Source organism: Apodemus sylvaticus, chromosome 13, assembly GCF_947179515.1.
Source record: "Apodemus sylvaticus chromosome 13, mApoSyl1.1, whole genome shotgun sequence".
Lineage (NCBI taxonomy): Eukaryota > Metazoa > Chordata > Mammalia > Rodentia > Muridae > Apodemus > Apodemus sylvaticus.
The window spans coordinates 67,767,997-67,793,069 of record NC_067484.1 but is presented as its reverse complement, the minus strand read 5'-3'; the positions used below and the strand labels follow the sequence as shown (position 1 = coordinate 67,793,069).

The following is a 25,073-nucleotide window of genomic DNA, read 5'->3' as shown; positions in this document are numbered from 1 at the left end:
TTAACCTAGCAAGATAACCAGGTGGTCAGTGGGAGCACTGCTGGATAGCACGCAACCACTGCTCTTGTGCACAACTTCCTGACTCTTCAAAGAGTTGAAAATGGCCGCCACCAGGGAGCCGGACGGACGGGAGGGCAGAGAGCATGAAGCAGAGGCCTGCCGCTTTTTGATATAACCCTTCAGTACTATTTGACTTTTTTACTAGAGCAGAAAGTCTTTTAACGACCTTCCTTGCCCTCTTCCACATTACCTTTTCAGTGGTAATGAGAAGATAATTTCAATTTCATCTGTCTTTTTATCTGAGGTCAGTGGCATGCTCCCTGCTCCCTGCCCGCAGGTCCTTCCTCAGCATGCTTCTCACCCACACATAAACTGTCTGGCCACCTGACCAACCATGTCCAGATTCCTACCAGACAGCAGGTTTCCTGAAAAATGTTCTTTTATAATGAAACAAAACAAAGTATTTGTAGGAAGGAGTTTGCATTAAAAAAGTAACATCCTGAGAGTAAAAAGCAAGAAGAATTGATATCAATGTTGAGGTAATGACTTAGCCTTCAGTGACAAACATGAGATTGCTGGCTGAGAAGGGACAGAGTGATAAGACTTGCTCTCTTTCCTGGATCCAATCTATCCCTCTGTATCACACAGACAGACAGATAGCAGACAGACAGGCGCGCGCACACACACACACTCCCTAGTCTTTATCTTTTCGTTTTTGAGATGGGGTCTCATGCATCCTAGGCTGACCTCTAATTTGTTCTGTATCTGAGGCTGATCTTGCCTTTCTGATCGTCTGACTCCGCTTCCCTAATGCTGGGATTGCAGGCTTATGCCACCATGCCTTGTTTATGGAATACTCGAGCACAAGTCTTCATGCGTTCTAGGCCAACTCTTCCAAATGAGCTACAGTCCCTAGCCTCAGCTCCAACTCCAGCCCCCTCATTCAGCTTTGAAAGAAGTCAAGCCATGGGGACTAGAGACATGGTTTAGGAGGTTAAAAGTTGCCGTGTGAGCATGAGGACCTGAGTTCAAAACTCCAGCACCCATGTAAAAAGCCGTGCATGGTTGAGCGGTAGTGGCATATGCCTTTAGTCCCAGCACTCTTGGGAAGCAGAGGCAGGCAGATCTAAGCTCGAGGGCAGCCTGGTCTATAGACTGGTCAGCAAAAGCTGCACAAAGAAACCCCATCCTGAAACACCAGCAGCAGCAAACAGCTGTGCATGGCTATGTATACATGTAACAATTCCATGTGGGACTGGAGGCAGACAAGCAGGCCCTAGGAGCCTGCCAGCCAGAGAGCCTACCCAAAGGGAAGCTTCCAGTTTAGTAAAAGACCCTGTCTTAAAGGAATTACGGTAGAGTGATGACGGAAGGCAATGCCCTTCTGTGCCCTCTGACATGCATACACACAGAAAGTAGAGGAAAAAGAGAAGAAAATGCGAAGAGAAGGAAGGACGGAGGAAGAGGAGGAGCTGTTGGCACTGTCATCCTATATGGGGCTCCTGCACTGCCTCTGCTGTAAAATCTGCTGGTCTCCAAAGGACAGTTTCCCGCATTCATGGCCTGGTGTCCACCCTTCTATGCCCATTTGGGGCTGGCCCTCTAACTCACTTTACCCAACAGAGTGCGGAAGGGCAGCAGTGCAGTTCCAGGCCTAGTTTTTGAGACACCCGGCAGTTTTACTTGCGTACTCTGAGCCAGGGTGTAAGAAGTTTGGCTGCCCGGATGGAGAGGCCGTGTGGAGTCAAGAGGCCCCGAGACCACGTGAGAAGATGACCAGCCAGGCTGGAGCCCCAGAGGTCCTCATGCGACTCTGGCTCCAGATGCCATCTGACCACAGCCTCATAAGAGAGTCCAAGTGAGACCAGCAGTATCACCCAGCCGAGCCCCAGCAATTCTCAGAACTAGAGGAAAATAATGACTGTTTTAAGCCATAAAAATCTGGAGTATTTGTTGTGCTGCAATAAATAACTAAAACGCCATTCTGTATTTTAATTGCCTGTTGGCTTTGTTTGCACTACTACGCTGTTTCCTCAGTGAGGGCAGGGGCCATATCCTTCTGTCTTTATAAATTATCTTTATCCTTGAGAATTTCATGCATATATACAATGCAGTATGATCATGTGTACTCGTACACACTGCCTTCTTCCCTCTCCAACTCCCCCTGTGTCTTCCCAGCACATCTCCTTTTCGATTTCAAGTCTTCTTTTTCCTTTGATAGCCCACAGTTAAATTAGCACTGCCCATATGTGCACGGATGTGGGCTGTCCCCTGCAGCAGGCATGGGACAGTCCACAGGTGACCACAACCTCAAAAAGAACATTTCCCGCCGGGCAGTGGTGGCGCACACCTGCAATCCCATCACTCTGGGAGGCAGAGGCAGGTGGATTTCTGAGTTCGAGACCAGCCTGGTCTACAGAGTGAGTTCCAGAACAGCCAGGGCTACACAAAGAAACCCTGTCTCGAAAAAAAACCAAATGCAAAAATAAAATAAAATAAAGAACATTTCCCCCCTCCCAGCAGATGTTAGCTGCCAATAGTTCCTCAAATAAGAGGCAGGGCCTGGAGAGCGCCTCTCTCAACTCTCGTAGAATTTCAGCTTGTTCTTGTGCAGGTAACCACAGCTGTTCAGTTCATGGATGTGACAGCCATGTCGTGTCCTGAAGACAGCATTTCACAGCACCCCTCCTATTCTTTCTTCCTCCTTTCCTGACACCTTGCTGAAGCTTTAGGGGTTGGAAGGCGATCGTTAGGCCAAGCACTCAGCCGTCTCTCACTGGGACAGCTGTGTATCTCCTCATAGCCTGCCGCCCACTGTACAGACAAGCTGCTCTGGTCTACTTTGCTGTTGAGACTGGGTCTCCTAGGCCACCTAGAACTCACCGTGTAGACTAGGGTGCCCTCAAACTCACGACAATCCTCCTGCCTCAGCCTCCCAACTGCTGGGTTACAGGCCTGTGCCACCACAGCGGGCCACATGCATTTTTTTTTTAAGTTGTCAAAAAACATCCTGGATATTCTGTACCACTGAATAAACTCTGATAAACTTGATTAGTACAAATTAAAAATGTCTACAAAAAATAAAGGCGACAACAAATGTCTACAATACTCCCTGTTGCGGGAACAGAATGGCTTGTATACACATTACTAGAAGTGATTTACTTGGTACCTAGACAATAGGTTCTTAATGACAACAGCTGGTCTTTGTAGAGGGACTGAATCAACTTGACTGTGTGCCATAATCCAAAAACAGAGTGTGAGGACAGCAGAAGAAAGTAGCTGATGGCTTCGGGCAAAAGTCGGAGTGGCTCCAACAGTGTTACTGTGAGCTGCACCGAACAAGCAAATGGACATGAATATTCCTGCGACCGCTACACAACTGGATTCTGGGGAGAAAATGTTCCTTCCCCCTGGAGCATGGGAAACCCACCAGTAACCACACCCTCAAAAATACAACAATTTCCCCTCTCCCAGCAGATGTCAGCTGCCAACAGTTCCTCAAATAAGGGCTGGGTCCGGAGAGCGCCTCTCTCAGCTGTGTCGGGATTTCAGCTGGCTTGCTCTTGTGCAGGTAACCACAGCTGCTCAGTTCATGGATGTGACGTCCATGTTGTGTCCTGCAGCCATGTCATGTCCTGAAGCTTTCTAGACAGTGTCTAACTAACTATCTGTCTGGCCTTGAACTCTTGATCTACCTGCTTCAGTTGATCAAGAGGTAGGATGACCAGTGTGTGCCACCACCCCTGGACATGACGCCATTTTGTAAATGGGGGCAGATTCATTATTCTCCCTTTCAGAGCCCTTCAACTAAGTTCACACAGGCTGGAACCTAAATGAAAGGATGTAGAATGAACACGTTTTTACTCAAATCAGTAATTCCACAATGGGGGTCTGGTTGTTCTGGCTGTGTGTGGTTAAGAGATGCTGTGTAAACATTTTGTGGGCTGCCAGTGTGGGTTAAGTCCCGTGTGGGACATAAAATGGGAAGATGCCACCCCTGCCCTGAGGGAAAGAACTGGGGAGACTACACTTACCAAGATGAGATAATTAAATAACAGGACAACATATAATTACTGCTAAACTGTGTAGTAAAAATTAACGGCTACAGGGATTGGGAAAAGGCAGAGAAGTGAGACTCCAGCAGTTAGGGAGTCTTCATCGCAGACCTGAGATCTGGCTGAGCCTCGCGGAAGGAAGCCAACCAGAGACAGGCTGCGAGGAAGAAGAACACACAAGTCCCGGGAGAACAGTGCCAAGCCAGCACACTTGTGGGTTTATTTCAGGCAGCACATGGACGATGAAAGGTGTCCCAATTCCCCAAGTAAGAACATTTCTGAACAGTTCCCCACAGTCATCTTCCTGGACTTTCATTAGATTTCCTCTGCTTGCAATGCCCTTCCCCCTTCTCCCGATAAACTTACTTGTGTTGTGTTTAAAGGCCCAGCTCAAATGCAAACCAGAGTCCAAACCCTTCCACAATACATTCTCCCCTCCCCCAGCACTCATGCTTCTACTAAAATACTATTTATAGTTCCCTGCCCACCCCCTCCACTACTATAATTAATACTCATTTATATTTCTTGGGCACTTTCTATGTTCCAGGACCTATGCAGACATTTATGTTGTTTTGACTCTCGCAGCTGCATAAGGTATTGTTTATCCCTACTTTTCAGATAGCAGGCTTAGTGTGCTTAAGAACCCCTCGACAATAACAAAGCTAGGGAATCAGAGCTGGCATTTGTGGGACCAGTGCTCATTTGCTTTTCGTCAGAGCTAGAGATCGCCCTTGGCCCTGTGAAAAACTATCCAGGCCTCTGACACTGAGCTATAACTTCAGCCCTACACCACTGTTCTCTCTTTTTGAGACAGGATCTCACTATAAAGTTCAGAATTGCCTGGACTCATGCCTTGAATCTGAGATCCTCCTAGCTCAGCCTCCCCACTCCTGGAACTAAAAACCTGTGTCAGATTCAATTCTTTTTTTTTTTTTTTTCTTTCTTTCTTGAGACAGGATCTCATGTAGCCCAGGCTGACCTAGAACTATATAGCTGAGGACAACCTTCAACTAATGATCCTCCTGCCTCCACGTCTAAAGCCTTCTGTCAACACACCCTACTTCAGTCTACTCTTAATGTACCGGAGCCGTGTATTTTCAGAGACCACAAATGCTCTTTATCAATCTGTCTTCTCCTGGCCTAGAATGGCAACTGACATAAGGCTTGAGAGTGTTTCACCGATAAACACAACTTTCACACCACATGCCTGGGTCTCAGACTAGGTACACCCAGTACTCCTTTACCCCAGACACTTTCCACCCATGTAAAAGTCACATACTCCGGGGGGAAGGAGAGAGGAAGTCTGAACACCTTACTTTTTTTTTTTCAGGACTCCACAGTGCTGAAAGTGGGACTGGGCTGGGTGGTGGTGGTGCACAGCTGTAATCCTGGCACTCTGGGAGGCAGAGGCAGGCAGATTTCTGAGTTTGAGGCCAGCCTGGTCTACAGAGTGAGTTCCAGGGCAGCCAGAGCTATACAGAGAAACCCTGTCTTGAAAAAAAACCAAAAATCCCAAAAATCAGAGAGTGGGACCGGGTTACAAAAACTACCATTGGCTGAAACTGAACTCGAAGCTCAGACTGACCAGGGCCTGTGAATCCTTAGGTATTTTGAAAGGAACAGCCACTCGAAGGCCTCAGTCTGTGGGAACAGAACAAGGGGTCAAGATTACTCCAGCAGACCCTGTCAGAGGCTCAGGCAACAGCAGCAGAATGTCTGCAGTAAGGGCCAGGGAAATAGCGCTACACAGGCAAAAATCACCTGCTACACTGTTACCTTCATCGGCTTCAGTTCTCCTAATTTTTTAGGGACTTTGATTCAGGCCAAACCAGAATTCCCAGTTTAGAGGATTAAAAATAATTTCAGGACTAGCTACTGTGAAGAAGAGCTGGAGGATTTATTGAAACTAAGTTAACATAGGCATACCCAGGTGTAGGAGCACAGAAAGACAAATGCAATACATACCGACGTGTAAATACGGACTCCTCCTCGAGAGCTGCCCTATTAGCCAGATACCTCTTTGGTGGTTAAGTTACATCGCAAAAGGTGGCTAAGAACCACTCTCCACTTTTCTTTGTTAAGTGAACTTATAGGGTGGTTCGTAGGATGGAATTACAATGTGATAAAGTGAAACCAGACGCCACTAGGGGATGAGTGCATGCCCTTCACCCTTAAACGGGTTTCTGGTGAGATTCCTAATGAATCAACAGTTTATGGCTGCGAAGTGGGGAAGAAGGCCTTAAACAACTGATAACTGCAATGAATTCTTGCCCAGAAGATGGCGAAGACTTCCTCTGCCTACAGCCTAAATATAAAGAGACAAAACCGGCCAGAGCTAGAACCTGGGGGCAAAAGTTGCTCCGGGTACTGCGGTCCACCAATCAGCCACCATTCGGAGCCGCACACCCTCGCGGCTCTGGCAATGGCGACAGAGGACGACACCTTGACCCTGGCCCTGGCCCAGCTTCAAGTCCTTGTAGCTCTCACCTCGCCAGTGCCAAGCCCGCCCCCTCCGCCACTTCCTTCCTAGAGCGTCATCCTTCCGGCAGGGCTCCTTGCTGATTGGCTGGTTGGGGCCGCTGGGGACTGCGCAGCGGCCACTCTGGTCCCTGTCCTGTCCTTCGGGCCTCGATCCCTCGGCTGCAAGCTTTATGGTGCTGGCCACGATATGTGGCGCCTGACAGGGATCCTGGGGCGAGGTAGGGGCCGTCTGCAAGGCAAGTTCCAGCAGGCGATGGACTCGTGACTGCAGTGCGCAGCGATCCGCGGGAAGACCGCCATAGCGGCAGTGGGAGGGATTAGATCTGGGGAGGGGCGGGACATAGGGAGCAAGGCTCCATTCAGGCGTCCGGAGCCGTTGGAATTTGAAACGAGGTAGGACAAAGTGGGAGGAAGGTGGAGCTTAGATCCAAAGGAGATGGGTGGAGCTCTAAAGGGGAGGAGTCAGTGAAAGAAAGCCAATGGAAAGAGGAGGAATTTAGAGACGTGCTTAGTAGAGTGGGACTGTGTGTGTGTTTCTAGAACAGAAGTAACTACTCGCATCAGAGCTCCAGGAGAAAATTTTCAAAATAAACATGCTACATCCTTAAGGGTCTTGCTTTATTGATTCTGGGGTGGTGTTACCCTGGGATACCCATTAACACTAAAGATTTCGTCTGTTCCCTTGTTTAAGAACTACTTCAAGGGCTAGAGAGGCAGACACAGTGGTAGAGGACTTGTATAGAATGCTGAAAGTCTTGGGTTCCATCTGCAGCAAATAACTGCACAGACAATGTCAGTGATTCCAGGGCTCTCAGGATAAGGCTTCCTCAAAGACTGGAGAGAAGACTGTGAATGCCCTCTTTCCTTCAATCCCTCCCTGATGGTGTGACTGTCCCTTGTCCCCACAGCTCTTCCCCGGCTGCTGGGACCTAGCTTCCGAGGGGTAACACCCAAGCCCACCAGTTCAGATGGGCCTCAGACAACCTCCACTCCCCTGCCGCTCCCTAGGCTCAGCTTTGACAGGTAAGAAACACGACATTCAGTCTTATGTGGCCTCCTGTTCCCAACGTGTACAGAACTTACAAGTCTCTAATTGCACCATCTAGACCAGGCTCCCATGGTACAAAGAGGAACAGGGACCCAAAGTGCTGTGGCTGGAAAGATGCTTTCCACTGGATGTCTGCTCATGTCTCCCCAAACACTCTGCGGGACGCCATCTCATGGGTAAGCTTTCCCTGGTTCTGTCCTGTGAATCAGCTCGCATGGGAGAGCATCCTAGGCTAGAAGCAAAGCTAAGATTGTATTTACATGGTGACGCCTGTGACGCCGAGCATGTTTGTGGCAACACTGCCCTTCCTCCGGTCTCTGCCCCCGTTTGGCAGACATTTACGTAACACTTCTGAGTAGAGAACAAGAAAAATATAATTCTTACCTTCATGGAGGTTAGCACAAATGATAATAAATATCTGATAGCATGGCTTACCAACATGAGCTGTTATGCACACATTATCTTTTTTTTTAAAAGATGTATTTACTTATAATATGTAAATACACTGTAGCGATCTTCAGACAACAGAAGAGAGCGTCAGATCTCTTTACAGATGGTTGTGAGCCACCATGCGGTTGCTGGGATTTGAACTCATGATCTTCAGAAGAGCAGTCTGTGCTCTTACCTGCTGAGCCATCTCTCCTGCCCCACACACTATCTTTTTTAATACGTATACAAATCTTGCTAGGAGATTTAACCTTCATTCCATACACAAGGACCCTCAGGCTTTGGAATGTTAGTAACATATCTGAGGTCACATGGCTTTCAAGTGGTAGAACCAGATTTTACCAGCCTGACATTCAAGCCGTACCATGTGGTCGCCTCTGCGAGTATATCTTGTAGAAAGACCTAATTCAGAGTCTAATGCATAATAGCTGCTCGATAAATATTTGTTGAATTTGACCTTTAAGGTCGGGGATGTATCACAAACATTAAGTCTCATGGTGAACAGTAGTAGTGAATGGCTGTAATCCCAGCCCTCAGGAGACAGAAACAGATGGATCTCTGAGTTTGAAGCCAGCCTGGTCTACAGAGGAGGTGCCAGGACAGCCAAGATTATACAGAGAACCCTTGTTTCAAAAAACAAAAGGAGAAAACAAACCTTAGGTCTCATAGGGCGGTCTCCTGACCCCACAGGCAGTGTCCCATGTAGAGATTCTAGCTGTAAAGTATTCTGAATGAATTGGGTACACATACCACGCTCAGGTCTTCTGCATCCCAACCTGGTACTTGATGCTGTGTATTTTGGGCAAATGACTTGACCACTCTGAGCCTTACCTTTTTTTCTTTTTTTTTAAACTGCTATTTGGCCGGGCAGTGGTGGCGCACGCCTTTAATCCCAGCACTTGGGAGGCAGAGGCAGGTGGATCTCTGAGTTCGAGGCCAGCCTGGTCTACAGAGTGAGTTCCAGGAGAGGCAGGGCTATACAGAGAAACCCTGTCTTGAAAAAACCAAATCCAAAAAAACCCTGCTATTTGGTGTCATCATCAGAGGTGAGCATGGTGTATCTCTGTGATACAGACATGGCTATCAGGGCTTCTGTTGACTAAAGGCAGAGTGTACCGCAGAGAAGACAGTATTTTTCCATTCTGTCAAGGATCTGAACCCCAGGTCAGTACCATACTGATTCCATTAGGGAACTAGGCCTGTGGTAGCCTACCATCCAGCTCTCTCAGTTCTGTCACCACTACCCACGTGGAAGGGCCTGCGCACAGACTGTCTCCAGCACCATGCATACGTCACCTTATCTTCCTAAGGATGATGCCTTGTGTTTCTTCCTTCTGGCTGCAGCTCATCAGCCTCCTGGGAACGCTTTACATAACTCTTCTCAGGCTCTGTGTAGCCCTCTGGTTTATTTTCTTCTAGGTGTTTAGCATAATTGCTAGGTTATTGTATTTGTTCCTCTGTGCCTTTGGGTTTTGTCTTTCTCAACAAAAGATACAAATGACATACACTGTGTGTCATATTTTGTCTTTTTTTTTTCTTTTTCCGGAGCTGAGGACAAACCCAAGGCCCTGTGCTTGCTAGGCAGGCGCTCTACCACTGAGCTAAATCTCCAACCCCAACAGCTTCGGTCTTATTTGCTATGGTGCATAGTTCCTGTAGCAACGAAGAAGTGTTGGGGTGTCTCTAGCATAGCATAGGAAGGTCAGGTGAGCAAGCGGCCCTTGGGAACTCGCACATGTGTGCTCTTGTGGCTTGCTTGGGTGCTCTGACTTGTCCCTGGATTTTAGGCTAAGCTCCAGCTTAGGACAGCATCGCTGTGCCTGCCTAGACCCTTTTGTTCTGTCGCTTGCTGACACATGCATTCAGCATGCATTTCTTTTAGGCACCTACTTTCGCTTAACACTTCCCTGGGCTCCAGGGATACCGGAATGCACATGGTCCGTGGGCCCTGCCTCTGTCTTGCTTACAGACTGAACAGGAGTGACAGACCCTAAGTGAATAATTGAGAAGGATTGTAGAACACAAAAGGCAAGGCTCAAGTGCTGTGAAAGTACATGGTGGCGCTGCCCCTGTTAGTCAGGAAAGGCTACCAGGCAGATGATAAATGGCCTGGGGGGCATGTTCCTGACGGACTGCTTTCTTTCCAGGGTACCCTGGCTGTGCTGGCTTTGCACCTGGCGAGGCAGATCCACTTCCACGTCCCTCTGGTAGCAGGACCTCAGCCAGCTGAACGCTGCTCCTGGCACGGTCCCCTGTACCGCTTCCTCTCCTCTTCCTGGTGGCACCCGCACTCCTGTGAGTTCTTGGTCCTTAAGGTGCAACTAGGGCAGGCTGGGAGTTTTCTCTGGGTCAGGAAGTATCTCTGGTTACACCTCAGGAAGAAGGCCATCAGCAGCTCCTTGCATTTCCTATCCAAAGTCAGGAAGAGGAGTGGGGAAGTGCTATCCACACTGGGTGTGGGCCATGCGGCCTCTAAGTGTTCCTCGCTGTCCTTCTGTCACCTTCCAGAGAGGAAGCCCTAAGGCCTAGGCTGCTTTAGACCCTGGGTGTGGCTTCCTGCCCAATCCTCATCTAGTTAGGTTCAATCCTAAGGTCAGGTTACTCTTCTAACTGCATCTACTGAGTATATATTTTGGGTTGTGTTCAGAAAACCTATAGCTTCATGATTGAGGCTCTGGAATCGGATTGTAAGAGTTCAAATCCCACAACTACTGTTTACTCACTATTCTTGTGTCCCTGAAGAAATCAGTTTTAATTCCCCTATACCTCAGTTTCTTTAAAATGGTTTCTTTAAAACAGTTCTATAAAACGGAATAATAATAAGTGCTACTGTAGGGATTTTTTTGACAAGACCAAATGAGTATACTATGTGTCAAGGACTTAGCACTGTGCCTAGCATATAGTATACACTCGGTTACTGTTGATTAGAATACAAGTTCTTATCCTGTGTGGCAGACTGTCAGCGTTAGCATTAAGTAGAGAGTTGGATGCTAGGTTATAATAGAGGATGAGGTAGGTGCTCCCTGCCACTGCGAGAATTCAGATGATTTATGCCAACATAAATACAGGTCCCTGTAGAGGAAGGCCAGCCAAAGTGGAGAAGGACGAGAGGGAGGGAAGTGTCTTAGGAGTTTCACAATTCTTCTGGCCTCCCAGATCTCAGAGGGACTGACTGGAAAGCGCCCCTGTTCCCCCAGAACTGATCCCTTTCTCACGTGACCTCTTGCTGACTCTCTCCAGCGCTTCGGAGGCATGTTCTTCCCAGGCCTGACTGCCCAGCTCCCAGGAACGTGGGCCTCAGGGAACCAAGGCTGGGCCAGGAGGAACCTTCAGCTAGGTCCCAGTGCCTTCCTCCAGAGAGTTCCCTGAGCCCTGGCCTTCTGAATCTACCTGAAGAAGGTACAACCTTACCTGATATCTACAGGGTGGGGAGGGGCTGGTAGATGGACCAAACACCCACAGAAGCCTGAGGGGGTGGCAGGTGGACCTTGGTTGCTCTTTATGCCCAGGTTGTCATTCCTTTGAGTCCTCTTGCTTTCTGGGGTGACTGAGGGTTACTGGATATAGACAGGACAGACTGGGAGAGAGAAGGGAGATGTCACACCCTTCTCTCTCTGACCACCTGGCTGTTGGCCTTTCCCTTGCAGAGCCCAGTGACTTTGGCTTCCTGAATGCTAGCAGGGACTTCACGTCCCGGACTAAGGCAGCTGAGGCCCGGCCCCCTGGAGGAAAAAATGTATGGTCCAGGTTTGGTACCCTGGATGCCCACCCCACGCTTGGGGCAGGTAGAGATCCAAGTGAACCATACCTTGATGTTGCTTTCTCTTTCTTCTCCAGGAACAAGACAAGGCCAAGGCTCTTCCTCTGGAGGAGGCCATGACTTCCATCCAGCAACTCTTTCAGCTCAGTGTTGCCATCGCTTTCAACTTCCTGGGTACCTGGTTCCCTGCCCCAAGGCAGCGGGATGAGGATGGGAGAGGGCGGGTGGGTGGGACACAGTCAGATTGGAGAGGGGTTTCAGCGGGAGCTTTATCTTCTCTTGGGTAGGTAGACCAGAGGTGACATGATGGTTCAGTGGGGTCATCCTTGCTCATAAAGGTTCAGCCAATCTAAAACTAGCTCTCGTCTTGAGTTCCGTCTTAGTCACTCTAGCATCTGCCCTCCTTAGACATGGCAGCTGGGAGGGAGGACACAGTAGGCCAGAGGACACTCCTTTCCTTTAAGGACATGACCTTGAAGTTGTCCTTTATGAAGGTGTGTAAGCCACCAGGTAGACTTAGAGGCCATCTGTTACAGAGGAGGCGGAGAAATGTCTTCAGTCAGATGGCCATGTGATTTCCTTGAAAATTCTGTCCTGTGTAGGCAGTAGAAAATAATTTTAGAGGACACCCAGCACTCTCTGCCATGCTTAGAAAAGAGCAGGCTCCTGCAGTTTGCGGCAGGCCCCAAGTGCATCATGGGAACAGCGAACCCTTATTAAATCTAGGAGCTCCACATGACTCAGCAATTTGTCCTGGTTCTGTGGTAACTTGGTTCTTGCCTCTAGCCATCTGAGGTAAAGCCCTGAAGTCCCAGCAGCGCCTGATAGGGTCTAGCAGTGGCGTAGGGGAGAGGCTGGACTCACTTAGAGGATATTTACTGTATGTACACCATTTGCTAGAGATATGTCCTAGAGCTATGGTGATTCTTTACTTTCATGGTGTTTACATGTGAATGGAAGGATAATAGATAGTAAACTGGACAGGTATAGTGGTGGACAACCTCAGTCCCAACACACTGAAGGCAGAGACAAGCAGAGCTTTTGAGTTTGAGGCTAGCCTGATCTATATAGTATGTTCCGGGACAGACAGGGCTACATAGTGAGGCCCTGGGTCAAAAAAGAAAGCCGATAATCTGGCAAATAAAAAGAATTTCAGATGATAAATGTTTTGAAGAAATTGAACAAGGGGATGTTTTAGTAACTTGGGCAAGGAACGACTTTTCATGTAGAAATATGCCGGAAGGGAGATGCCTGAGCTTAAACCCAGCTGACAAAGGCAAGCTACTTTTGTTCCCATCTGGAGAAAGCTTTCCAGCAGAGGGGAGTGCTAGAGCAAAGGCCCTGAAGCAGCCTTGAGTTTTACTTGTTAAGGGGTAAAGGAGAGGTGAGTGCGGCCGGACCAGGAAGGATAGACGGGTGACGCAGAGAGTGGAGCAGGAGCCAGATCACGGAAGGTTCTCTGAGCCCAGGCAGAGAGTAGGGATTGCAAGTGAGACCTGAAGCCACCGGAGCATGAAGAAGGATGGTCATGTGACCTGTGTGGCTGTTTACAGAGCGGCATGGATTGACTGCAGCCAGAAGGGAAATTGGGAGACCAGGCAGGAAGACATGCTGAGAACTAAGCAGATGTGATGAGGGCTTAGCCACGGCTAGAGGAAGCAGAGACCAGAGGGGTGGAGGGATCCAGGTTCCTGGTGACTGGTGGCTTCTTCTGCCCCGCCCCTCGTGTCTCCTTCCCAAGGACGGGGAATCTGAACTCTGGACAGGGGAGTGACTGTAACTCTGCTTGCAGAAGGAATGCGGCTTTTTGTGATTTGGAGGCGCAGGCTCCTCTCAGAACCCTTGTGCCCGCTCCCCCATTCATTTATTCATTTATTCAGCAAGTGCTGAGCCCTGTGGCAGAGCACAAAGGCAGCACAAGCTATAATCATATTTTGCATTTATGTAGAATTTTCATCCCATGCGAAATTACTTCTCCGGTCTTGTTCTGCCTGCCTTGGAGGATTTTACAGTATAACTGAGGAGACAGGGCTCATTCTTTTGTAACAGCTGTGTCCGTAGACAAAGGTTTGGTATATTAGGAAAGTGCTAAAAAGAGTTTAAACCCCGAGTGTGGTCTGAAGGTTCTAGAACAGAAACGATGGGAGGGCTGGCATCTGACGTAGAACACAGGGTCTCAGGCAGGGTCAGCTTGAGCAAAGGTGAAATCTGACAGAGTCGAGTCCTGGCTTTTCCTTAACGCCTGGGCAAAGCAAAGGCTTTGGGGTTTGCTTGTCAGTCAGGTGCTAGGCCACCCTCTGCTAAGGCTCCTTGTTACCCCATAAGACTAGCTGAGCAGGTTCCTGTGTGCCGTGGAAACCCTCTCTGGCTAACAGAAGCTCAAGAATCTCTGGGATCTCTTGACAGGAGTTAGGGATGCTCCTGTGACTCAGGGGCCAGCACTGATAGTATTTCAAGGTCACTGCTGTCAGAATTACTTACGTGTTGGTTCTTTCCTTTCTGTGAGAATCTTGTCACCCCAATTAAAGATTCACACCGCTGACAAAGTCTCATGGGTGGGGAAGGCATATATTGATGGATAGCCCAGGGGAGGGAGAGGGGTTGTTCCCAAAAAGCAACCAGAACTATTGACCAGAGAAGCAAGCAGAGCCACCAATCTCTGGCACTAAGTCCCTCACCAGTACCCCCCAGTGAGCCGACTGGAAAAGTAAATGTTGCACACTTGAAAAGAGGGATTCTGAGTGGTGGTGCACACCTTTAATCCCAGCACTTGGGAGGCAGAGGCAGGCGGATTTCTGAGTTCAAGGCCAGCCTGGTCTACAGAGTGAGTTCCATGACAGCCAGGACTACACAGAGAAATCCTGTCTCAAAAAACAAAAAACAAAAAAGAAAAGAGGGATTCTGGGAGGAGATGAACAGCCGAGAGGGTGTGGTTGAGGGTAGAGAAGGTCTCGGTGGGAACTGGGTTTGTTCCTCGTGGTTTCCTACAGGGACAGAGAGCATAAAGGCAGGGGACTACACAGCAGCCTTCTCCTACTTCCAGAAAGCCGCAGAGCGTGGCTACAGCAAAGCACAGTACAACGTGGGCTTATGTCTGGAGCATGGCAGAGGCACCCCCAGGGACCTCAGCAAGGTACCGCTTCATCCCCAGACCCAGTGAGCTCAGAAAATGAGCAGTAGGCAGAAGGGATTCGTAGTTTCGCTTCTCTCCCTGGCTCTGTTGGAGCCCAGCTGTGATTCCAAAGTAAGATAGTCCTAACTTACAGAAACGTACTCAGAACTCGGGGGGCACAGACATTTTGCCTTTCTTTGCAACTGTATTCCCAGAGCCTAGATCTGTGCCCTGATTAAAAATTAAATACATTTTAAGATAGAAAGAGAGGGATGCAGGGGTATGTAAAATATTCTGTTGAGCTGTATGTGAAAGGAAGGGGGAAAATTAGCTCAATGTTCTTGTGTGTCTGCAGGACCATAGTGATGATATATCTAAATAGGCAGGCCAAGACATTTAAAGTGTGCTGTTACGTCTCCTCTGTTGGAGTGTATACTCATACATAAACATACAAGGACTGCAGAGATGGCTCAGCGGTTAAGCCAACTAGCTGCTCTTTCAGAAGACCCGGGTTCAATTCCCAGCACACTCATGGTGGCTCACAACTATCTGCAACACTGATTTCAGGAGATCTGAGGTCCGCTTTGGCCTCCACAGGCATTGTGCAAACATGGTGCACACACATACATGTGGGCAGAACACCCATGCACACAAAATAAAAACAATAATAAATATACATATGCAATGTATATAGACATATACTCAATCATACTTGTGTCATTTTACACATAGTGTGCAATGTGTATAACTTATCCATGGGGAAAAAACTTGGAAGCCTATACACTAATTTTTTTTTTCAAGACAGGGTTTCTCTGTGTAGTCCTGGCTGTCCTGGAACTCACTCTGTAGACCAGGCTGGCCTTGAACTCAGAAATGTGCCTACCTCTGCCTCCCAAGTGCTGGTTCACTAAAATTTTAATAAAGAATATCTTAATTGACCATGGTAACACATACCTATAATTCCATCACTCTGGAGGCTGAGGCAGGAGGATTTCCACACATTTGAGGCCAATCTGGGCTCTACAGATAGTAACAGACCTGTTGATCTCTATATCTATAACAGAACTCTATATCAATACCACCCCCCCACACACACACACACACAAAAAGACAACAGATCAGAAACACCAGCAAAAAGGCCTAATGCTCTTTAGGAGGCAGGATATGCTGGGGTTTTACTTTTGTCTTTCAGGTTTCCGTTTTTAAGTTTTGACTTACCAGCACTTACCTGACTAATACATAATGATCATGTATTTGAATGATTTTTAAAATTTCAAAGAAAGAGGCAAGTTACCTGTAATCTGGCTTTCTCTCCTGTTGCCCCAGGCTATCCTCTTTTACCATCTAGCTGCCGTCCAGGGCCACAGCCTGGCTCAGTACCGCTATGCCAGGTGCCTGTTGCAAAGTTCAGGCTCTCTGTCAGACCCTGAGCGAGAGAGGGCCGTCTCTCTGCTGAAGCAGGCTGCAGACTCTGGCCTGACAGACGTGAGTGCCCCTGGTGGGATCTATCTAAGTGAGGTGCCAGAGCCTGACCATGACCAAGATGCCTTGTCCTTCCTCCCCAACAGGCCCAAGCCTTCCTTGGGGTGCTTTTTACCAAGGAGCCACACCTGGATGAACAGAGAGCGGTAAAATACCTCTGGCTGGCAGCCGGCAATGGGGTACGTATGAGGGCTCTGGTCCATACATGTTGGGGTTCAAGTCTGCTAAGAAAAGGATTTGGAAACTGGTTCTGAACTCTGAGGTTGTGATATGTTTTCTAGGAGCCTTTAGGTGGATTCAATAGTCCTATCAATAATGCTGATCAATAATGCTGTGGCTTCCACTGCTCCACTGTGTGACCTTGGATAGGGCCACTGGGGTGCTGAGGTTAGAGGTGGGGAGGCTGTTCTCATTTGGAGTGTGGCACAGCAGGGCTCCTCTCTACCAGCCGCGGGCCTGTTGCTACACGCACCACACGACCGGCCATCTGCCGGGCCTGTTACTACACACGCACCACACGACCCGTCATCCATCGCTTCTTGGTTTAAACTTGCTTCATCGCCTTTAAAACAAGTATACAGCCGGGCAGTGGTGGCGCATGCCTGTAATCCCAGCACTCTGGGAGGCAGAGGAAGGTAGATTTCTGAGTTTGAGGCCAGCCTGCAGGACAGCCAGGGCTACACAGAGAAACTCTATGTCGAAAAAAACAAATACAAAAAAAACAAACAAACAAACAAAAAAAAAAAAAAACAAAAAACAAAACCCAAGCCTACAGTGCCCACCCAACTGTCTGCTGTCTGCTACTCCACAGGGCTGGTGGGAGGGTCAGACCAAGGTGACAGGTATGAGAGTTGCCTGGAGGCTGTGCCCATGACTAGCCATCGTGGTGGGGAAGTCTGAGACAAATGGAAAGAGAGCTACCTAGTTGTCTGACCTGGGTGTCGGTATTCAAGTGGCATTACCCAGTTTGTTCCATGGGGCTTTGGTTCCATTCGATGTTGATGAAGAATGTGTGTGTGTGGGGGGGGGGGGGGACTGATGTAATCACTGGGAAACGACAAGGTGATCTGTGGTTGGTTGGCTTCCTCCAGTGTACTGGATCAGTATGTCTGTTCACTGGTACCTACAAGGGTCAGGAGTGGTGGACTGCAGCAGGCAGCGTGCAGTGTCATTTCCCCGCACAGGGCACTGCAGCTTCTCTTTGTTAACTATGGTAAGGGGAGAGCTCAGTGTGGTGCGGAGCCAGAGGGGAAGCTGCTGCTGCTGGCACTGACCTAAGCGTTGTTCATGCAGTGACAACCTAAGCAGGCAGTGCTCCTGTTACCTGGTTCCATAGGTGAGGAAACTTAGGCACCTAGGTTGGAAGCCCAGAAGGCTAGCCAGGCTCCTAATGCCTACTTGTTCTGTCTTAAAGAAGAAGAGTGAGGAGAGAGAGCCAGAGCCACAGGCCAGGGGCAAAGCCTCTGACAAAGGCATGCTTGTGTTGTGGTTTCTGTTTTGCAGTCCCCTCAGGCTAAGTCAGGGAGTCAGAAAGGCTTTGGGACACCTCCCTGCAGGCTGGCCTGCTGGTCACTGTCCTTCCATCTAGGGCTGAACCCTTCGGCAGTCGTTTTCATCCAGTCCCTACAGGAGCCTTCACGCTGACCCCTTAGGCAGGCACTGGGCCTCTAGCATTTCATGGTCAAGGAGCTTGGAATGCGGCAGGCTGCATGGATGAAGGCCCAGCATGCCTGCCTGACTCCACCTCACTCCTGGCTGAGCCATCCACGTCTTCCGTTTGTCTGTCTTCTCCTTTAGGACTCTCAGAGCAGATTCCACTTGGGAATCTGCTATGAGAAGGGCCTTGGTGTGCAGAGGAACGTGGGAGAGGCTGTGAAGTGCTACCAGCGGTCAGCAGCTATGGGCAATGAGCCCGCCCGGGAGAGGCTTCGGACCCTCTTTAATATGGAAGCAGCAGGTAATGCAAGCCAAGGCCTGGCTCCTTCCGAGCTTAGTGTGCTGGGACAAAAGAGGGCGGTAGCCCCAGGTCTCCTTGTCAGTCCTGGCCCGAGCAGTAGTTAGAAGGCCAGCTTTCAGAGTGAAGTAAACGAGTGTTTTCACCTCTGCTGACTCTGAACTAGAACTCCAGGCCTTTGAGCCTTAGTTTTTTTCTCTAACAATCAGAGGAACAGTAGACGTGAACTCCTTAGCTTGTAAGCACGAAATTTCAAGGGCAATAAAGGGCTTAGCACACCAGTCATGGTGGTGCATGCCAGGAGCCACATTAGGGATGCTGAGGCATATGTTCCCAGTCAGCTTGGGTACCAGCAAGAGACTGCCTTAGGAAAAAACATCATAGCAGTAAGTGTTCAGTAAACCAGTAAACGATGTTGCGGTCATGACCATTAGGAGAGCCGGTGTCTTGAGACTGGCTGAGTTACCTCTCTAGGGCAGTGAAAGTCCAGCTCACTCCTGAGGTACTGGGGCTGGGCTCCATTAGAAATCCCAGGGAAGGGGGGCTGGAGAGATGGCTCGGAGGTTAAGAGCATTCATTGTCTGCTCTTCCAGAGATCCTGAGTTCAATTCCCAGCAACTACAAGGTGGCTTGTAACCTTCTATAATGTGCTCTGGTGCCCTCTTCTGGCCTGCAGGCATACATGCAGGCAGAACGCTGTATACACAATAAATAAATAAATCTTTAAAAACAAAGAAAAAAAATTCCAGGGGAGCCAGGTCCTTTAAGAAGACCCTGCTCTACAGGCAAGGTGGGTTACACCTTTAATCCCAATACTAGAGGCAGAGTCAGGCACATCTCTAAGTTTGAGGCCAGTATAGTCTACATAGAGACCCGACTGCAATCAAACAGACAGACAAAGCCCCCTCCACCCCCACCTTCCACCCTGATCTGAGGATTGGCGATTGAGCGTTGCTGTCACCTCTTTTTGTTGCCTCAGGGCCCAGCCACCTGACCATGACAGGACTGAAGTCTTTCTCCAGCCCCTCCCTCTATAGCCTGAACACCCTGTTGGCTGGTGCCTCAGGCCTCCCTCATGCCTCAAGCACCGGGAACCTCTGCAGAAGTGGCCATCTTGGAGCCAGCCATGGAGCCCCCAGCAGGGCTATACCATCCTTGGAAAGGAGTCTCGTAAGACTGGGTTTTGGCTAAGGTGAGATTAAATGCAGCCCTGGCTGTCTGTGCCTGGGGGGCTAGGAAGAGGGTGATTGGAGGATGGCAGGCAGAGACTGGCTGTTAGTATGGCCTTGGGTAGCATTTCCGGTTGGTGCTCAGGTGCCCTCCTATTTCAAGTACATGGCTAATCGATGTCTTTGGCTTTTTTTCCCACTTGAGCCTTGGGCCCAAGGCTCCATCCATGTAAGCCAAAAAATTCATTCAGTGACCCCAGGACCCCCAGTTTGTCACCTTCACCTTTGTTTTTGAGCAAATAGCTAACCTCTGTTCTTGTGCCTCCGTTTCCTCACCTTAGACCATACCATAGTTGGCCAACCACCCTGGGTGTGTGCATGCCCCTGACAGTTTGCATGATGGCATGTAATCAGAGGCTTAGCTTTAGTGACATGTTTTATACATAATGGCAGCAGCATGGAGATGTTTCCATGAGCGGCTGAAGCTTGGGAAATCCCGGTAGTGCCCGTCTTCTCGCCTGGTTCGTCCCCAGTGGGCTCGTGGTCGTTTTCATCTTTGATGTGGGAGAGAGAGGTTGTCTGAATGCTTGCGTGTGTCTGCTTGGCTTTTTTTCAGACCTCCCCTTTAAGGATGGAGCCTGAGAGTTCTCAGAGATATCACAATTTGAGTTCCAAAGAAGAGGCCAGTTAGCTACTTACCTTCCCAGAAACCATCAGCTCCTCTCCAGCACCATAAAGAAGAGGACCCAGGCTCTGGCTGTGCCACCTGGAAGCAGTGACTGGATTTCTACCATTGTTTTCTCAGTTGTAGACTGAGGACTCCTGCCTTAAAGGATTGAGGCGCAGCCATTTCAACTGCAGAAAGAACCTTATTCCTTGCTTAGGTTTCTGAAGACAGACTGGTGCCCACAGTTCCATGGCCTTAAGAATCACCAGGCTTCTGGGCGTGGTAGCGTACACCCGATTCCAGCACTCGGGAGGCAGAGAGGCAGGCAGATATCTATGAGTTTGAGGCCAGCCTGGTCTACAAAGTGAGTTCCAGGACAGCTAAAGCTGTTACACAGAGAAACCCTGTCTCAAATCCCCACCACCACCACCACAAAAAATAAAAAAAGACAAGGAGGAAGAGTCGGAGTCACCAGGTCAAGAGACTCAAAGCTGATGTTGTGACTCCAGCCCAGACTTCTGGTCTACCAGTTCCCACTGCAATGTTATTTGAAAACATTATCATCACCCTGCAGATCAGTGGAGATTAGGCACCTGGAGTCTTGAAGCCAGAGAGTGGAGTCCATGAGTCCTTTTTTGGGAAAGGTCAGGTAGGGATATACGAGTGTTTAATAAAACAGATGGTGGATTATCTCTCAGTCTTGCCCTTGAGTGTGTTGGAGAGAGCCAAGGAAATGGGCAGGGGGAAGCTGGGCTGAGGCTCCGTCCTCCTCTCTAAACTCTCCATTAACCAATTTAAAGGGTCTTAAAAGCTCTCCAAGAGAGAGACTTAGACAAAAATGACTTCAGAGTCAACACTAATGATTCCAATTACTGAATTTGTGAATAACTGTTCCCCGGCTTCTGGAAATTAGCCCAAGTTCAGTAGCAGAAATGTGGTTGTGGGTAGTGGGTGGGGGGAACTGAGGACCAGCAAGCACCACCCCTGCCTCTCCCAGCAGCTGTTTCCTTGCCTGGACAGCATGGTCAGTTCAAAGATGGCTTTAGGAGGAAAAGCATTTTCTTCTGCTGCCTACCCCTCCCTCTCCCAACTTCTGCGGCGGTCTTAACTACAGTGTTCCAGCACTTTCTTTCCCCCACAGCCCCAATGCCTCCCCTGCTCCCTGCTTCCTTCTCAGAGTTGCTGTGCACACCGTCCTCACCCCCACTGGACACCTTACATGCTACCTTCTTCAGACCACACTCCTCAGACATGGGCCTGGTCATGTCCCAACACTCAGAGCAGCATGCCATGCAAGGTGACGGCTCCGTGTCCAGAGTCTGAAGCCCTGCAGTACACTAACCTCCATGGCAAGAATAAGTAATAAAGAGAAAGGTTTTTGTGGTCAGCTGAGTTTGGGAAGCATTGCCCTAGACGCCCTCTTTTTATAGACTCACAGTAGTCTATCAACTTAGGCAGTTCCAAGAAGCCCTGAATTAAGATGAAGGTTCTCCGTTGAGGCAGCAGAGCCTTCCTGGGTGCCCTGAGAAGTGTCAACACCAGCATTCCCAGGAGTCTCACTAAGACAAATGAGGTCATTTGGGTCCCCTGGGCCCCGCTTGCTTCCCCAACTGTGCACGTCAGACAGTGGATCCAGGTATCCTGCGGTGATGGTGCAACAAGACTCTCCCTCTCCCGAAACCCCTGCTGGACTAAATACAGGTTGGAGGGGTAGCCGGGTTGGGGTGGGGTAGTACTAACCTCTCCAGCCTCAAAAAAAAAAGAGCCTCTGCCTGGGGAGAGGGCATGGTAGAAGTCATAAGAGATGTTATGGGACAGAAACCCACGGGGCATAGCCCCAGGGGACAGGCTTCATGGACAGACCTAAAACTGCTGCACTTCCGCCATTGAAATTCTATTACTGACTCATCAGTGCCCTGAGAGAAAATTGTGAGAGGATGACAGGGAGGTGACCCTACCACAGGGCTGGCAGCTTGACTTGGGTGCTGGGGCATGCAAGGTTTAAGGCCTAACAGTGGAACCAGCCGTGGGATCTCTGAGCAAAGCTGTCCTGATGCTCTCTCTGTCCAGGAAGCCATGATGCTGTGGGGGGGAACACGACCATCCGGATCATTAGGCCATCATTGCTCATATAGTGCAGAGCACTTAGTAGGTGCTCAGTAAATGTTTAGTCAGCAAATGGTGATGTTATGCACCCCATATACTCTGTGCCCAGCAACCCACACATAGTAGGTGCTCTAAATAATTGTTTTGTGGATGGATGGGTGGTTCTGCCTTTCTCCTCTATGCCCTTCTCTCTATGATTAGAAATTCCCAAGAAATACAAAATATAGCCAAGTATAGTGACTTTATGTCTATAATCTTAGCACACAAGAGGCTGAGGCAGGAGGATTACCTTGAGTTCAAGGTCTACAATGAGAAAGTCTGACTCAAACAGGTTGATTGAGTGATGTTTATACGTGCCCTCATAGTATACAGCATTCTTAGGAGGAGCCAGAAAAAATGCTGACCTACTTGGCAGGTAAATATGGTGTGCCGGGTTGATCCTGTGCTGCCTCCCTCCTCCCCCGTCCTGTCTTTTTTGGGAATTTGGTTCCCTCCAGAGTCCCAAGGGTAGCACTGCCATCTCATTCTTGTTCCAGCCGGAGGAGAGGTAGGGTCAGTGAGCTGCCAAGCTAAAGTTGGGTGACAGACGGGAAGTCTGCCTGTCAATTTGAACTGCCCCCAGGCTGAGTGAACACCACATCGCACTCTCGGTGCTGGAGAACGGCTGACTATTGATTAAAAAAAAAATGTCCCTCTGTGCTTTCCAAATTAAGACGACATTTAACTGAGTGCTTGCTGGCTCGCCTGCTCTGTCTGTCTCCCAGAAGACAGAGCCCATCTTGGTGGAAACTTGTTTTAAGAATGTCCAAAGCCTCAGCTTTGACATCTTGGCTGATGTCAAGAAATTTCTGTAACCTTCCTGTTCAGCACACCCAGTTCTGTCACCATCTGTACCGCCTCACCCGGAGCCTCTCACGGGGGAAAGTGCTGGTGTCAGCGTGCTGGGAAGGGATGCATACTGCAGAGTGCCGCACCAGCCCTCACCTCACACCCCTGCTCTGACAAAACAGCCTTGTCCAGGAGTTCTCTGGGTTCTGCAGGGAAGGCTGAGGGCGGACTCGGAGGATGCAGTGGTCCTTAATCTTAGAGAAGTCGGAGTCCATGTTGGAAACCTGATGACAGTGCTATGCACTATTCCAGCCTAAAGGGAGCCGCATCCCATCCTGGCTCGGCGTGCAGTTAGGATGTAACCCAAACATCCTCAGTTAAGAGCCTGTGATGGAAGCCAGGAAGCTCCCACATCCGAAAACACCGCTCAGGATGCTGAAGGACACTTGCCAAGTTTTCAAGTCTATGGCTATTCCGTCAAGTTCCAAGTTAGCCTAGGTTACACCCACCCATCCCCACCCTGCTAAAAATAATAAAAATTAAAATGCTAAGTGGCCAGACATGTTAGGACATGCCCTTAATCCCTGCATTCAGCAGGCAGAGACAAGCAGATCTTGGTGAGATCAAGCCCAGGCTGCCCAACCAGGGTTGCACAATGAGACCCTTGTTTTTGTTTCTGTTTGTTTAATATTTATTTATTTGTTATATGTAAGTACGCTGCAGCTGTCTTCAGACACACCAGAAGAGAGCGTCAAATCTTGTTACAGATGGTTGTGAGCCACCATGTGGTTGCTGGGATTTGAATTCAGGACCTCTGGAGAGCAGTTGGTGCTCTTAACCACTGAGCCATCTCTCCAGCCTGGTTTTTGTTTTGTTTTGTTTGTTTGTTTGTTTTCTTTTGTCTTTTGGGTTTTTTGTTTTTTTGTTTTTTTGGTTTGTGGTTTAGTTTTTGGAAACAGGGTTTCTCTGTGTAGCTGTGGCTGTCTGTAGACTAGGATGGCTCTGCCTACCTCTGCCTCATGTGTGTGTGTGTGTCTGTGTGTGTGTGTCTGTGTGTGTCTATGTTAACTGCTTGATAAGACCCTGTTATAAAACAAAACAAAACAAAACAAAAAACCCCCGCTGTGTCGTAGAATATTGTACTAAATCCCAAATCCCTGACCCCAGACCCTAGCTTTGCTGCAAACTTGCCGTGTGCAAGTCACCTGTTTCATCTTTCTGTAGCCTTGGCTATAAAATGAAGAGTTGAGACCTGACTGTGACAGTCATACACTGGTAATACCAATACTTGGGAGGTAGAGTCAGCAGGATCAAGAGTTCAAGGCCATCCTCCACTCTCATGAAGATTTGAAACTGCAGCGTTCAGACTATGTGTACAATGGTTCAGTGTCTTGGAGCCATGCTGCATAAGCCCGTACAGGTCCCATATTTCCTTGGGCATCTGCTGTATCTTCTGCTCAGATGAGAATGCTTATACACCAAGCTCTGTCTGGTGTGCAGGAGGCCAAGGCCTGGAGTTTTAGGACTAGATGGATACGATGGTTTACTGTTGGGTTCTGTTTTGTTTTTCTTTGTTTGAGACAGTTTCTCCGTGTAACCCTGGCTACTTTGAAACTTGCTCAGTAGACCAGGTTGGCCTCAAACTCAGAGCTCTGCCCCCCTCTGCCTCCTGAGTGGTGGATGTGTCCTGGATGTCCTGGATGGAGTGCTCCTGATGTGTCACCACTGCCTGACTTCTATAGATCAGGTCTAAGCTATGGTTCCAGCAGTCCTAGGTCACCCCCCACCCCCAACAAACACTCCATCTCTCCTCAACCTGCAAATCCACCAATTACTTGTGCGGTCAGCATACTCTATTTTTGTATTATAGTCTTCAGACTCTGCTTTTAGGCAGTAGAACTATTCCCCCGCCCCAGTGAAGTCCTACTGGAACAACAACATAAATAAAAGGAAACTCTGAAGCA

At 49.0% G+C, this 25,073-nt stretch overlaps 1 protein-coding gene across 2 annotated transcripts; it reads left to right on the top strand.

The window, feature by feature from the left end:
* The first annotated feature begins 6,607 nt into the window (after positions 1-6,607).
* On the top strand, positions 6,608-20,872 carry Dele1 (DAP3 binding cell death enhancer 1). 2 transcript variants are annotated; one of them, XM_052155583.1, is made up of 13 exons: positions 6,608-6,754; positions 7,445-7,559; positions 7,643-7,760; positions 10,179-10,326; positions 11,272-11,430; positions 11,679-11,767; positions 11,869-11,965; positions 14,782-14,924; positions 16,230-16,388; positions 16,472-16,564; positions 18,183-18,342; positions 19,319-19,531; positions 20,125-20,872. In XM_052155583.1, the coding sequence occupies exons 1-12, from the start codon at positions 6,724-6,726 to the stop codon at positions 19,528-19,530; spliced, it is 1,524 nt and encodes a 507-aa protein (XP_052011543.1). In that variant the 5' UTR covers positions 6,608-6,723; the 3' UTR covers position 19,531; positions 20,125-20,872. The 2 variants fall into 2 exon arrangements, with proteins under 2 accessions (XP_052011543.1, XP_052011542.1); XM_052155582.1 differs by having other exon boundaries at positions 6,608-6,772.
* Positions 20,873-25,073: the final 4,201 nt, after the last annotated feature.

Excerpts from the sequence above, each read along its gene's own strand:
- Dele1 (XM_052155582.1), top strand. The coding sequence starts at position 6,724 with ATGTGGCGCCTGACAGGGATCCTGGGGCGAGGTAGGGGCCGTCTGCAA. Across the intron at positions 7,560-7,642 it reads CCTAGGCTCAGCTTTGACAG|ACCAGGCTCCCATGGTACAA; the intron begins GTAAGAAACACG and ends TGCACCATCTAG. Across the intron at positions 16,389-16,471 it reads CAGACTCTGGCCTGACAGAC|GCCCAAGCCTTCCTTGGGGT; the intron begins GTGAGTGCCCCT and ends CCTCCCCAACAG.